General features: G+C 37.4%; 1 protein-coding gene across 1 annotated transcript in view; it reads left to right on the forward strand.

Moving 5' to 3' along the window:
- LOC126471289 (glutamate receptor-interacting protein 1) overlaps positions 1–16,125 on the forward strand; it is a 445,652-nt gene that overhangs the window by 382,433 nt on the left and 47,094 nt on the right. The window contains exon 15 of the mRNA XM_050099408.1: positions 4,830–5,038. Within this exon, the coding sequence (XP_049955365.1) occupies positions 4,830–5,038 (209 nt within the window). The remainder of the gene's footprint in view (positions 1–4,829; positions 5,039–16,125) is intronic.

Here is a 16,125-nt window from a genome sequence, read left to right on the forward strand (position 1 = left end):
ATGACACCATGCATTCAAACACTTGTGATAACAATTTTTTCATGGCCCCATCTTGTAAATCTGGGCCCTTGAGAAACATCCTGGTCTTGTTCTCCATCTTCTTGGAGGTGTCAGTGTTGATCTTCCTGTAGGAGTCATCATTAAACAGGTTCTCCAGCTCTTCAGTGTAGTCCTTGTGGGAGAGATCCTCAGTGTAGTCCTTGTGGGAGGGAACAACAGTAGAATTATCTTTGTCAATGGGTAAAACAACAGTTTCAAGGCATTCTCTCAAGTATTCAATGGCCATCCTATCTCTGCTGGTAATGTTTGATTTCATAGGCTTAGTACTTGTCATAGGATGACAAGATACACAACATACTTCTTCAGCTGCTTCAGATGGTAGTTACACTGCAAACTGTTCAATTACACTGACAATGTCCATGAACTTAAGGACGTAGGCAAAGTTCAGTCCCCTCTCCAGAACTGATACCACATTGGCACTCAGCTGCATGTAGGTCAGATAGATGGCAGTATTTCATGGGGCCTCCAGTGATGATTTGTCAACAAGATGTAAAATTTTGTATGTTTTACATCTTGTAGCCTTCCTATGTGCAGAATCAACTGCCACCCAGGTAACAACACCAATCCTGTCCCACATCCAGAGGTTAAAATGATTGGCCAGAGGTAAATCTGGTTTAAATAGTTCATGAAAGTTGTACTCAATGCTCTGGCAAGTAAAGTGTTCCCTCTCACTTCCCAAGGCAGGAAGAAGCCCTGATGTCACCCAAATGGAAACACGCTTGCTTTTTGCATTATTTGAATGCCACGTTTGTCATCTGGCCCCATGGAAAGGACAGACTCCTTGACTTTCTTGCACATATGAACTCCATACATCCCAGCATCAAATTCACTCTGGAGACTGAAGCAGAAGGAAGACAACCGTTCCTGGATGCCATGTTCAAGAGAAGAGCTAGTGGTACCCTTGGGCACTGTGCATATTGGAAGAAAACCCACACTGACCTGTATTTGCATGCATACAGCCACTGCTACCCTGCACACAGGAATGGGCTATTAAAAACACGTGCACAGGGCACAAACCATCTCAGATATAGAGAGTGCACTCTAAGAACTAGACCACCTGAAAACTGTGTTTAAAAAAATGAGTACTCAGAATTACTCAGATTACTCTGCCCCGCCACTACAGTATAATCTGTGGAGATGGAAAAAGTCACAGAGGAAAACGTGGCCACTGCCTTTATACAATACACTGTCTGGAAGAATCAGATACACACTGAAAAGCACTGAGTAAAATCTGGCTTTTGCCCATTCAGTAATCACGGACATTATTGAGGAGTGTGAAAGATGATCTCAGCTTATAGAAGACCAGGGTAAATCAGATTCCATGCCAATGTAGCAAGACACACATTGGAGAAACAGTGTGATCTATTGAAGATCAATGCTGAGAACACCTGTGGTACACTCTACTATTGCAGCCCAACAAGTCAATAGTCACAGAGCACTGTTTGTCTTGAAAACATACAATGGAATATGAATGTATCAGAATTGTAGCACAGCCTTCAAACTACTGGGACCATATCATTTGAGAGGCCATTGACATTCACACCAGGGTCCATCTCATCAATCTCATCAACAAAGACTGCTGCTACAATCTCAGCAAGACTTGGGAACCAGCACTGGGTCTAATTAAGATGACACAGCAAACACAATGATCCAGTGGCCAGGGATGACAGAATAACTACACCTATGCTACCACAGATACTGACACCAATGCCCACAGGCACAGATTGCATAGAGAATGGCTGGTGGGAAACAGGATATAAATCAGCAACGTGCTCCCAGGAGCTCAGTTTGTGAGCACATCTGAAGATGGCAATATGTCTGATCACCAAAATACTGAGCTTGTTGCACATTATGAACTGGCAGTGCACTCATGGACTGTTCAGTCACAATTTTATTGAGTAGAAGTCAGGATGGCTATGCAAATAATACAAACAAATCAGCTGAGTAATTTTTGATGTGCTTGGTAAAATATATTACCTAAATTTTAAGGAAAACAAAGCTGATGTGGAATGAGACCATAGAATATGTAGAAGAAGAGAAAAAGATAGCACATAAGAAGTTATTGGGAACTAAACTGGATAAAGGTCTTAAGAAAAATGAGAAAAAATATATGAGTGGCCATAATCTCCTGAACACTATGAGAACACAATATGTAGACACTACATTTTTTAGACTAATTAGTCTGAATGAGTATAATACAAATGTGGATTAAGAGCCTGAGGATGAAGATAGGGATATCTCACCAATAACTGCTAAATAAATCTAGAAAAGCAATAACTATTTCAGTTCCAATAAAGACAAAAGGATGGATAACAAAAATTGTGAAACTAGATTTGATTATTGACTATAGTATCTATGACACTGGTATTGACAAAGCAAATTAGATTTACAGCTGTTAGCCATTTGTCTTAAAGACTTTGAAGTGGTAAATGAAACTTTGATCCATTTATTAATTATACACAGTGTAAACAGCTTTATTTCACATCAAGGAAACACAGGGTAAAATGTATGCCTACTTGACTTTATGATGACAGTGGGAAATAAATTGCTTGAAAAAGGAAGGGGATTTACATTTCATTTTCTAAAGAAGATAATACCTGTGAAAAATACATAAATGCAGTTTGTTACTGAAAAATGTGTTCTCAATGTGGGAAGAAAGTCACTAGCAAGCATGTAAAAAGAAGAAAACTGATGGAGAGGTAAGGAGTGAATTGCCATCTTTTGTTTTTCAATGTTTTTGTAGACTTTCCCACAAGAATAAATTATGTTTTAATCATAAAAATTATTGTTAAAATCAAAGCACTTAATCCTGTGCTTTTATAACTCAGGTCCATAGTTTCATGAAACAACAAACTAAACTCATAAAGGCTGACCTTTCAGCCTATTCAGACTCTGCACCTTTAAAGTCTGCTGTCAAAGAATCCAAACAATCTTACATGTACCCTTTAATGTTGATAGACTGCTCTTCTATAGCCCTTTGATATAAATACACAACTCAGTGGCTCCAAAGTTACTCTTCAGCCCATGCAAATGATCTCTTTCTGCACTTCTAATCATTTTCACACAAGACTGTGTTTTTGATGTCCGTTAAGTTTGAGTGTTTTGTAGGCTTCATTTTCCATGATATAATTTCACTATCAGTTGTGCAATTACAGCCGGCCGGTGTGGCAGAGCGGTTCTAGGTGCTTCAGTCTGGAACCGTGCGACCACTACGGTCGCAGGTTCGAATCCTGCCTTTGGCATGGATGTGTGTGATGTCCTTAGGTTAGTTTGGTTTAAGTAGTTCTAAGTTCTAGGGGACTGATGACCTCAGATGTTAAGTCCTATAGTGCTCAGAGCCATTTGAACCATTTTTTGTGCAATTACAAATGAAGTAAATTAGAACCTCTGCTACAGTCTCAGAAGATAATTAATCTCACAAAATGATTGTTGTTTGACAATATATCTATTTCATTTGATACTTGGTGCATCAGCTGGCAAACAAGATGCACCTCACCTCTTTCCCATCCCCCCAAACAGAAACGTTTAGGCATTGAAATAGGTGATCACACTGATCATACTACAAACAATGCTGTGCCTACCAAATACTTACCATTGTTCAGACATACTCACAAAATCAAGCTGAACTGCAGTACATTTCCATTATCCTAATACCATATGTTTCCTAGCAGCACAAGGAGAACATATAGTCAGTAGCTACAAATTATGAAGTAAATACATCAAAAGCATATCAAAGTAAGATTCTCCATTGAAATGAGATGTCACAATGACTGCTACAAGTCTGTTATAATCAATGTTTCCAACCCTGATGATTGAAAAAAACATTTGTAGCTGGAGTGTAACAAATACTTTAAGATGGTTGTGATTAACCCAGTTGTAACTATCTGTGTTCTTGAAGTGCCGATCCAACATGAGTAATCACTAAAAAAGGAAAGATTACTGATCCTTCTTTGGAGAACCTACTGAAAAAATAGAACACAAGCTAAAATTTCATTTGACCTTAGTCCCTGAAACTTCTGAAGATATTTATGGAGATTGTATGTTCTAGATTTGGCTCCAAAGTACTTCCTACCACTGATAGTTGACTTTTACAATCATGAGCAATCTGCCAAGCACTTTTTCTTTAAATTCAGATGTTCTTACATTTCTCTATCAAATAACTCAAAAGGATTATATTAAATTTCCTAAAGGCATAGTGTCATGTGAACATTTCCCAGAATACTGCTCTTAGTAGAGAGGGATAGCTTATTATTCATTTAGTGTGCTTCACCTTGCCTATGACAGATTATCTTGTCTGTGATTTCAGACAAATCATAAACATTTACACTCAGGGAATAATTTCTATCAGTTGTTTCCTTAACCAGTTACTTAAACGAATTGTTGATCAGTGTTATGAAAATTACACCATCACATACTTTGAAGAGGTCATGACTCATTTTGTGCTTCTCGGTGAGTGGTATGCAGAAGTTGACAAGTTAAATAAGAAAATGCTATCTGCATGTCACATAATTAATGATTATTATTATTAAACTAATTTTTAGCTCAAGGAGAAGCTAACTCGTAATCTGTGATGAACTGATTGCATAACTGTATGCTGAAGAGAATTAAACCCAAAAGGTAGCATTTATTACTTCATTAGCAAACGTTTAGTTTATATAACTGTGGTTTCAATATCTTAATTCATCATGTACCTTTATGTATACTCATGATTATCTGAAGCCAAAGAGTCTGGATTCTGGATTTATTCTCACAAGAATTTTTGTTCGCAGATCCTACTCTTTCTGGACGGGAGACAGTTTTCTCTTGTGTTGGTAGCTCTCTGAGGACAACTTTACACAGACCTCAGGATTCTCCTTTACCCCTACCACATTATTTATGTGGTAATGAAAATCTTGTTGAAAGCAGCAACTTGAAAAATGAGTGTGGTTTATCAGATTCTCTCTGGCATGACTCTCCACAACTAGTTGAAATCTATCAGGTATGTTGACTATGTATGGTACTTAATATATGTATTTTAAAATTATAAAAAAATAAAATAAGTACACTTGTGTGCTAACCACAGATCACCACCATGTAAAATACTATATAAAATTTAAATAAATGCTATTAATAGGTGGCAAATATTGTCCCCACAACTCTTGCAGCAACTTTCTTTTCTCAAATCTACCACATCATTATCATCAGTCTATCACATTGCCTCAGCTAGATAATTATGATTTTATCAAAAATAAAATTTTAATTTCCAGTGTTACTGTTTTAGAGTGTGCACAAAAAATCTTGCTCCCTACATGTATGAACAGTGTGGCATGGGAGGTAACAGCTGTAATGGTGGGGCCACTGCACAGTAGGGCAAGTGCAGTGTGGTTGCTGAAACATATGCTGATCTCACGCAACTTCTAAGATACAGCTAATAAGACTGAAACTGATTGTAAGAACAAGTTATGTCAGTGTAACTAAGTGACTATTAATTTGACAAATACAGATGTTTGACAAAACTGGAATCCATTAGAACCCTTTTTGTGCAGCAGCCATTAGAATTTCAGTATTAAGAAAAACATAGCAATCAGTGACAAAACCTATCATTTCTTGAAGCAGATCTAGATTTTGACTATTCTTATTCATCATTGGTGCAGTTGCCAACAGGTGAAATAGGCCCCAATATGTTGGAATATAAACACTAATAAATGACATGCATGCCTCTGTCATTTATTAAAGGTTATAATCTGACACATTGGGACCTATGTCATCTGTTGGTAACTGCACTGTTGATGACTATGTAATAACCAAAATCTAGATCTCCTTCAATAACAATGGATTTTGTGACTGATCACTGTCCTTTTCTTAATATTGAAATACAGCTGTTCAAAATCAGTAGTATGTGTCTATACCACCAAGAAACAGAAAAAAATAAGAAACAATTGAGGTTGCTGCTACTAATGGACAAGTCCGCAGCTCGTGGTCGGGCGGTAGAGTTCTCACTTCCCGCGCCCGGGTTCCCTGGTTCGATTCCCTGCGGGGTCAGAGATTTTCTCTGCCTCGTGATGACTGGGTGTTGTGTGATGTCCTTAGGTTAGTAAGGTTTAAGTAGTTCTAAGTTCTAGGGGACTGATGACCATAGATGTTAAGTCCCATAGTGCTCAGAGCCGAGAGCCACTAATGGACAAAGCACACAGTACAGCAAGTGTCAGGCAGCCAGGGTTTCAATCCTTCAGCACAAAAGGATATACTCACACAGTGCTCAGGATGAGAATGTGTTTCTGTGCATGGACCAAGTTATTTGGCATGTGCTCTACAAATTAAAGTTGTTTAATTATGGCCCATCTATGCAACATCACAAAAGTGTTTTATCTGGGTGATCAAATGACTCAGTTACATTGATACTTGTGGAAAGGACCCAGGTGAGGGTACTCCACGTAAGATGCCTGAGACCACATGTGTTGTTTGACAGCAGTACACAAAATGTGTGCACATATTACCAAGGTTAAAAATGAACTGACTCCAGAGGTAGTCCTATGGAACCACTGTGCCACTAACCAGAGAGTTTTCCCTATGTTAGCTGATGCCGTTGCTGCTGAATCACTAGAGAGACCCCACCCCTGGTTATGTGGAGCACTGGAGCGTGTGTGACACTGTCACTGACCTCCTCTTTTTATAGGCATGCATGACCAGCTGTATTGTGGCAGGTTACCTATGTCAGGCACAGCTGGACCATTTTTTAGCACGACAAGTGGATGAAGCTAGATGTGATTGCTACTGGTCAGTAGAGTGAATGAAGTGAAGGGGAAGTTGATGTGGCCATCTGTAGCAGGATTACTGATCAATAATGGTGTGGGGGGGGGGGGGGGGCAGCCATGATTGGTGGAGGTGAGGAAATTGTGGCTACAGGTGTATCCTGTTTGATTTGCAAGGTATCAGGCTGTGCTTGTTTCTTAGCTGCTGTGACCATGAGTGTTCTGTTAACTAACAACAGAGAAAAGATGGTGTCAGGGTCAACTTCCTGTGGAAGTTTGTAATGGCAAGGGTATATTCCCAGAGGTGTCACTTCATTGCTCTACTGTTTGCAGTGCTGTCCTTCCACTACAAGAAGGCCATCAGCGAGTCAACCAGAGTTCTCCTCAGGTTGACACTGTTGGATGTCTACTTGTACTATAACTATCTTGCCATCATGACCAGTGTGACTAATGTCATTCCTGGAGGTGGTGCTATTTACTGTCACCTCAGACGTATCCTGTAGGTTCCATGCAGGCTTGATTCTATTGATGGTAACAGTTATCAGTTTCCCCTTCAGTTTGATGTCAAATATGTTACTGTCCCATCTAATCACTCTGGTTGCAATGCTAGGGGATAGTATCATCTTTCGGCATTATGTAGTTGCAGTCCTTTAGGGCTTGATGTGAGCCATGTGCATAGGGAGGGAGATGAGCAGAAATAGTTCTTTCTCTGTTGGTAGTAGGGATGACTCTGTGAAGTCTGCCAGTAAAGGATTTCCACTATAGACACGTGGCGGTCTTTTTTATACTCAAAACAAATTAATAAAGCACACATGGTAGGGCTTCCAGCCACTTCCTCCATGACACATGAGGGCTGTTTTTAGTGTGCAATGACAGAACTCCAGTGCTCTATTACTTTGAGGGTGGTAAGCTGTGACTTGGAAGCACTGAACACCACACAAGTGGTAGAGTTCAGTGAAAGTGCTGATTCAGATTGTTCACCTTGATTGGTCATAACTGTGGAGGAACAACCAGAAGTTCAAACCCATAAATTGATAGATCCTTTTGCCATACATTATGCAATGATATCACATGTTGATATGGCCAAAATCCAGCAGATTACCAAAGTTAATTGCTTAAAGCATATAATGAATACAACCTGGGTGGGCGAGGGACCCAACAAGGTCTAGGTGGATATGCTGACAACTGCTCTTAGGAACTGTATATAACCATATTGTGGTTGCACATGTCATCCTATTTTAGATCATTGGCAGGCAGCATATGTCTGCATCCAAGTTCTACAATGTTTTGTGACATTTGGCCACATGAAGCAGTGTGTTACAAGTTTTATTATTGGTTAGGATGGCCTATGTAGTTTATTGAAGATGAGTCTTTGCATGCTGAGAGGTATTAGTGGCTGAAGATGATCCTATGAAACATCACACAGTACTTGTTTCGTGGGAATGGGAACAGTGTGGCATTCCGTGTGCAAACTGGTTATGGTGTCACGCAAGAATTCACAAAATTGAATGCCCTGTACTTGTTCTTCTATTAGTTTGTCATAATCAGTATCTCCTGAGAGTGCATTGGTCCTAAAGAGATAATCTGCTATGGCAGTGTCAGCACCATGAAGATGTTGAGCACAAGTTGTGAATTGTACAATATAATTTAAATGGTGAAAGCTCCATAGGCAAAAAGTTTTTGCTGGAATGCAAATAGAATCTAAACCTACTTCAATACTCCAGAATTCACTGTATGGCACATGGCAGAGTGTACCCCATATCACTACTAGTCATCTTCTTTCCTGTTCTCCTCACAAACAGAACAATGGAAAAAACAACTCTCTGTATGCCTCCATATGAGCCCTAATTTCTCATATCTTATCTTCATGGTCCTTATGTGCAATGTATGTTGGAGGCAGCAGAATCGTTTTGCAGTCAGCTCCAAATGCTGGTTTTGTAAGTTTTCTCAGTAGTGTTCCTCAAAAAGAATGTCACCTTCCCTCCAGGGTTCCCATTTGAGTTCTTGAAGCATCTCTGTAACACTTGCACGTTGTCCATACCTGCCTGTAACAAACCTAGCAACCCACCTCTGAACTGCTTGCATGTCTTCCTTTAACCCAACCTGGTACGGATCCCAAACACTTGAGCAGTACTCAAGAATAGGTCACTCTCACAATCTATATGTGATCTCCTTTATGGATGAACTGTACTTTCTCAGAATTCCACCAATAAACCAAAGTTGACCATTCATCTTTCCTATCACAGTCCTCACATGCTCTTTCCATTTCATATCACTTTGCAGCATTACGACCACATATTTAAATGATGTGACTGTACTGAGCAAAACACTACCAACACTGTATCTGAACGTTACAGGTTTGTTTCTCCTACTCATGCATTTTAACTTACATTTTTCTACATTTAAAGCTAGCTGCCATCCACATCACCAACTAGAAATTTTGTCTATGTTATCTTGTACCTCCAACAGTCAACAACTTCGACATCTTACTGTACACCACAGCATCATCACCAAACAATCACAGATTGCTGCCCACCCTGTCTGCCAAATCATTAATGTATGTAGAGAATGATGCAAGTCATATCACACTTCAGTGGGGCATTCCTGATGATAACCTTGGCATGTTTCCAGGGTCTTCTGCAATGCAGCCAACGTGGAATGTAGCACCTGTAACCTTACCCTCCCACACATCACCATTAAAATTCTCATTCTTAGCACAAATTTTGAAAACTTTGAGAGGAGTAAGATTACAAAAGAACTTTTTTGCTTATCTTTTTGTTGTTGTTACTGTCTCAAAATCTTGTTGTCTAGGAATACATTCTTGCTGCTGAAAATTTTGATTTATCGGGTTCCTGCAGATGAAATAACAGATAAAGATTTGCCTGTTTCTATGATTTTCTTTTATTTTTATCCCATTCTTCTAAATCACAACAACTCTACAATTTTCACTTTTATCACACCAAAAATTACATTGTTGTTGACTAGTTTAGAAAAATGTCTACTTCCATCAGAGGCATGCCCACCACTACTTACATTCTGCGGTACTCACAATTTCCAAAGAGTTTACAAAGCAAAAGAGTTTACAAACTTTCTTGACAGGAGAAGAATCTTTACCAGATTATATGATTACTTCATAAATAAATCCAGAAACAAATTTAATAATTAGCATTAGATTGTGCAATTAATAATATGAATTTTAAGTATGCCAGAAGTTTTGTAATTTCAGTTATTTTTAAAAGAAGAGTAATTTTAACTGTTAGTACATATCAATTGTAACACATTAATTTCTTTTTTATACATTTTAGCCTGAAATATAATACATCGTGTACAAAATCATATGCATTCGTTTAGTGAAACAGCTGAGATAATTTTAACCTATGCAAGAATTGGTAGTATACATGGTACCAGTTATCACTATATAAAAATAGGTAATGTTAGGGAGAGGGTGACTCATTATACGTCACTTTGTAGGTCATCACTCCAACTCCACAGGCACACCATCCAAAGTCAGGCAAACTTTGCCTGATCTGCAGGAAGCAGCCTAGTTTAGAGGACATGCGCAAGAACAGTAGAGGCTGCCACAACTACAGACATTTTGCTGCATCTGCCTCACCATTTTCCTCTGCCAATCCTAGCTCACATCACTAGACCCAGACGGGTAGTCATCCACCATCCTGATATAACTGCCCTTGTCCAGCTAGAATCAGGGAGTTCTGTCTCCACCAGTAGAATCAGAAGATTGCCAGTACCATGCCGCTCAATGTTGCCCTTGCCACCCGGGACCAAAACGCGTCATGACCTGCTGGTCTGGTCATGGACTCTAATGCTGGAACTCCTTGCACTGCTCATGAGATGGGATTTAATTCTCTGCCTACTGTTGACATCTAAGAAGATAATCTGTATTGTTTGCATGAGAACTTTGCAGAAGATAGTCTCACACACAGATTTACTTGTGTTGTTTTTCATGTATTTTAAGTTGTCAAAGAAGTCATTCCTTTATTTTTAAGAAGGGCTCTTCTTAGTTGTTTTGAACTGCTAACAGATTGCAGAACTTATATTTGTGGACATAAACTGACTGTCTCAATAAATTGATTTTTTAGTGTAATCAGCTGACTTACTGTGAAAGTGCCCCAAGCCGGGACACTTCAACCCTTGTCTCTTATGAACACTCTTCATCTAGGACAACATACTGGGTTCTATAACTTAAGAATTCTTTAAGCCGCTAACATATCTGTGAACCTACTCTATATGCTTCTATCTTCTTTAACAGCTTGCAGTGGAGCATCATGTCAAACACTTTCCGGAAATCTAGAAATATGGTATATTTCTGTTGCCCTTCATCTGTAATTTGTAGTATATTGTGTGAGAAAAGGGCAAGCTGAGTTTTGCATGAGTGACACTTTCTAAAACCACGCTGATTCATGAACATATGCGATTGGCCTCAAGAAAATTTATTATATTTGAACTGAGAATATATACAAGGATTCTGTATCATATCTGTCAAAGGCCAATGATCAGTGTAGATGGTCAGAGGCCCACTGTTCACATCATCTTTAAAATTCTGTACTGTTTCATACACCTCCCTAACATAAGCCAACCACTCACTCTGGGAGTCAGCCAACTTTTTGGAGAAGCATAGTTGTTGTCATGTTTCTGCTACCAATGGTCCGAGAACCATTCCAATTTCCGAATCACTCACATATTAGGTGATGGAAAATTTGCAGGGGGCAGTGGATGTGCCAGTGTCATAGCCTGAGAAAGGCACTCTTTTGTTAGTTTGTTAGTTTCATGTTCCATGGATCGTTTGGCACAATAGATCATAGTGATGTAGAATGATTTATTTTATATTCACATCAGAAATTAATTTGTACATACGGTTATATTCTCAACAGTTTGAAATTGCTTTCTTTTCCAAAAAGAAGAAAGATATACAAGATGTCAGTTGGTAATTCCTGCCCACATTACAGTAATTCTTCTACAGATTAGATGATGTTGTCACTGTGACACTTTCTCAGTTTGTTTTCAAATTTTTCTTTGCTGTCTGTCAGACACTTTTATATGGCTGGTAAGCGATCAAAAATGTTTGTTGCATCATTATGCACCCCTTTTTGTGCTAATGACAAACTTAATTTATGTCATAATGTCATTTTTTTGTTCCTGTGCTGTAATTACGTACATGAGTGTTACTTTTGATCTGTTGTGGATTATTTATAACAGACTTCATGACAGAATAAATGTATAGCAAAGCACTAGTCAGAACGCCCAAGTCCTTAAATAGATACCTACAAGACGATCCTGGATGAGCATCATATATTACTTGTACAGCATGTTTTTGCACAATGAAGACTGTCTTTCTTAAAGAGGAATTATCCCAGAACATTAGGCCACATGGTATTACTGAATGAAAATGTACAAATTATGTCAACTTACTGATTTGTCTCTCCTCAAGATTTGCAATGATTCTAAGTGCAAATGTGCCTTTACTAAGTTGTTTTAGGAGTTCCAAAATGTGTTTTTTCCAACTTAAATTCTAATAAATATGAATACCCAAGAATTCAGAAGTTTCCACCCTATTTATTATTTCCTTGCCATGTATCATTGGTATAGTACCCCTAGATGCGCAGAACTGAATATGTTGTATCCTTTTGATATTGAAAGTGAGACCATTTGCAGAAAGCCAATCAATGATACTTTTAAAAAATTTGTTTACTATTTCTTGTGTTTCTGTATTTATGCTATGGTTTATTACAGTACTAGTGTAATCTGGAGTAAGAACTAGTTCTGCTTGTTGCACAGTAGATGGAAGAGTGTTTACATATCTGAGGAAGAATAGTGGACCTTAGATTGAACCTTGGAGAACCTCATACATGAGTTCTTTCCAGTCAGATTTATGTCCTCAGACTATGTTGTTTAAATTAGTAAGTTCAACTTTCTTCATTCCTTTGGTTAGATATGACATTATCTATTGGTTATACTGTCAATCCCATAAAACTTCAATTTAGCTGTAAAAATTCTGTGTTTCACACATCAAATGCCTTAGATAGGTCACAGAAGATACCAACCAGCACTATTTAATTATTTAATGCTTGTAAAATTTGGTGGGTGACCATGTAAATGGAATTCTTGGGAGAGCATCACTTCTGAAAACCGAACTGTGATTTGTTGAGGTTATTATTGTTGCTAAAGTGAGATACTATACTACAATACACCACCTTCTCAAAATTTTGGAAAACAATATCAGTAGTGGAACAGATTAATAGTTATTTACATCTCTCTTATCACTTTTCTTAAAGAGTGGTTTAACAATGACATATTTCAGTCTCTGGAAAAATGCCTTGTGTTACTGATGCGTTACATTTTTCTGATAAAACTGGCATTATTATATGGAAACAAATCTTTAATACTCTACTGGAAACACCATCAAAGCCAGATGAGCTTTTGTTTTTGATAGGATTTATAATTTTCTTAATTTCAAAAGGAGAATTTGGTGATACATTCATATGATTGACTTTTATGAGAGTTATTTTTTCATCATACTGTTGTGATTTTTCTCTTGAACTGCTTGTTGCTGTGTTTTATATTATACTTAAGAAATGATTACTAAATACATTTACTATCTGTGATTCATCATTTATAGCCTTCCATTCAGTTCAATAGTGATGTTATCTTGTTCTGTGGCTGGTTGCCTGTCTCTCATTTCACTACATTGCATATAGTCTTAAGTCTGTTGTTGGAGTTACTGATTTCTGACATGTGCATCTTTCTTCATTTTTTAATAATATTTCTTAGTAATTCTAATTAGTTTTTGTGGTGTGCAACTACTGGTTCTTGCTAAGAGATACATTTCAATTTCTCTTTTACAAGATGCTTTAACCCCTCTAGTGATACATGTTTTTTACATTGCTGTTTAGTGTCCCTTCTGATTAGCTTACACAGAAAACTATTTTCATACATTAATATGAATATATCATGGACTAGATTAAATTTTATGTTAGCATTTGATTCATTGTAAATTTCATCCTAGGTCATCTCCTGTAAACTATTGTTAAAAACATTTCTCCTGGAGTCATTAATTCATCATCATCATCAGTTTTCTGCTATATTAGCAGGCCCTCTGCCTCTTCATTTTTTGTGAGCCATTGCTTCCTTCATAAGACTGCTGTATTTTGTACTGTGCATCACATCATCCAGTATCTGAAATCTCTTCCTTCCTCACTTCCTTTTCCCTTCTACATAACCTTCTAAAATGCTTTTGCCAGTCCATCATTCTTTCTTGATATATGCCCGATCCAATTTCTTTACCTTCTTTTTATTACACCTGGTAACTGTCTTTTCTCTCTTCTCAGTACCTCTTCATTTTTTACTCTGTCCATCCAACTTATTCTTTCCATCCACATCTCAAAAGCCTCCAGCCTTTCTCTGTCTTTCTTCCCCAAAGTCCACATTTCAGCACCATACAGAAGAACACTTCATACAAAACATAAATTAAACAAAAAACAAAAATTAATTATTCTGCCTGATTTCCACTGAGGAGTGCCCATACTGTGAGGCTCTATGTTATTTGTCCTAAGTGTGCATCATGATCAGAGGGATAATTTGTTACTGGGTAAACAGTTATTTTCTTGCTTTGAGCTTTATCAAAGAAAAGATTATAAATTAGAGTCCTACTGTATTTATCCACCCATTTTAGAAAATTAATTAATGATATCAAATTGTAGGATCCAAATAAGGGTTCCAGAACGTTTTTCCTGTCATAATCCTTCAGAAAATCCACTTTGAAGTCACCACTGACTATTAACTGCTTAATGCTGTCTGACAGATAGCACATTAAGGAATCCTGATCCCTCATAAAGAGTTCCAAATTTCCTTGTTGGAATCTATATACAGTTACAATTAAAAGTGAACTATTTTGCAGTGTTAATTCACAAGCACATACTTCTATGTCCAGATCAATACAAAATCTACTTGTCTCAATGTTTTTGAACTTTTGTACCATCTTAGTATATGTAACAACTCCTCCTTTTCCCTCATTAGTTCTCATGAGTAAGCTGCTATAGGGCAATCTTTCATGTGTACCTTACGTAAATTATTCAATTTTCTCTAATGCCTGTTGCGTCTGTGGACTCTATTGAATGACTCTTTTTCGCATTATCAGTCTCACAGTGAAAAACAAGGAAATAGGGGTCACTGGTGATTTTAATGTGGATTTATTGAAAAGCTGCATCAGTGACAATTACTGCAATCAGTAACACAGTCATTCAATTTCATTCCTACTGTGAACTTAGCCACAGGGGTATGTAAATGCTCTGAGACTGCTATTGATAATATCTTTGTAGACAAATCTAGGGATAAAAGTCATATCACAAAACCAATAGTAAATGGACTATCTGATCATGACATGCAGCATCTGACATTAAATGTTGAAACTTGTCAAGGTATAAAAACTATTAAATCTGAGTACAGGAGGGTAATAAAGAAGGGGAAAAAAAATAATTTTAGGAGATTGTTTGAAGACATGAACTGTATAGAGTTTTACAATACTTCTACAAAACCAATAGTAAATGGGCTATCTGATCATGACATGCAGCATCTTACATTAAATGTTGAAACTTGCCAGGATATAAAAACTATTAAATCTGAGTATAGGAAGGTAATAAAGCAGGCAAAAATTGATAATATTAGCAGACTGTTTGTAGACGTGAACTGTATAGAGTTTTACAGTACTTCTGAGTCAAATGTAAAATAGAAAGCATTCATTAGTAAAGTTACTTTCTCATTTGACAATTGTATTCCCCTAAAGGTAACTCATATCAAACAGAAGTCTAAAAACAAACTGTGGATTACACAAAGAATAAAGGTATCATGGGTGATGAAAAGGAAACTGTATTTACTATTTAGTAACAGCTCTGATGTTAGTATTGTAATGCATTACAAAGAATACTGCAAAAATTGAAGCAAGTAATCTAGGAATCTAAGCAGTTTTATTATGAGTAAAAAATTATTACATCAGGCAAAAAAAATAAAAACTATATGAGATATATTGGAGACAGAGACAAGTGGGGTCAGATAGGAAAACAAACAAATATCTCTAAAAATAAATGTGACATTGGTAGTAAGTGCATGTATTGTTGCAAACCTTTTAGACAAGTAAACTTTGATTCTTTTACTGACAGCTTGGGATTATCAGGTTCACTAAACAGTGCAGTGGAATATCTAAGAGCAGTCTCTACAGATAACTCAAGTAAAATGGAAATGACAGTCACTCTTCCCAGACAAGTAGCATCCATCAAAAAATCCTTAAAATCAGTGTTCTAGTGGTTATGATAACATATCA

This window comes from Schistocerca serialis, chromosome 3 (genome assembly GCF_023864345.2).
Source record: "Schistocerca serialis cubense isolate TAMUIC-IGC-003099 chromosome 3, iqSchSeri2.2, whole genome shotgun sequence".
Classification (NCBI taxonomy): Eukaryota; Metazoa; Arthropoda; class Insecta; order Orthoptera; family Acrididae; genus Schistocerca; species Schistocerca serialis.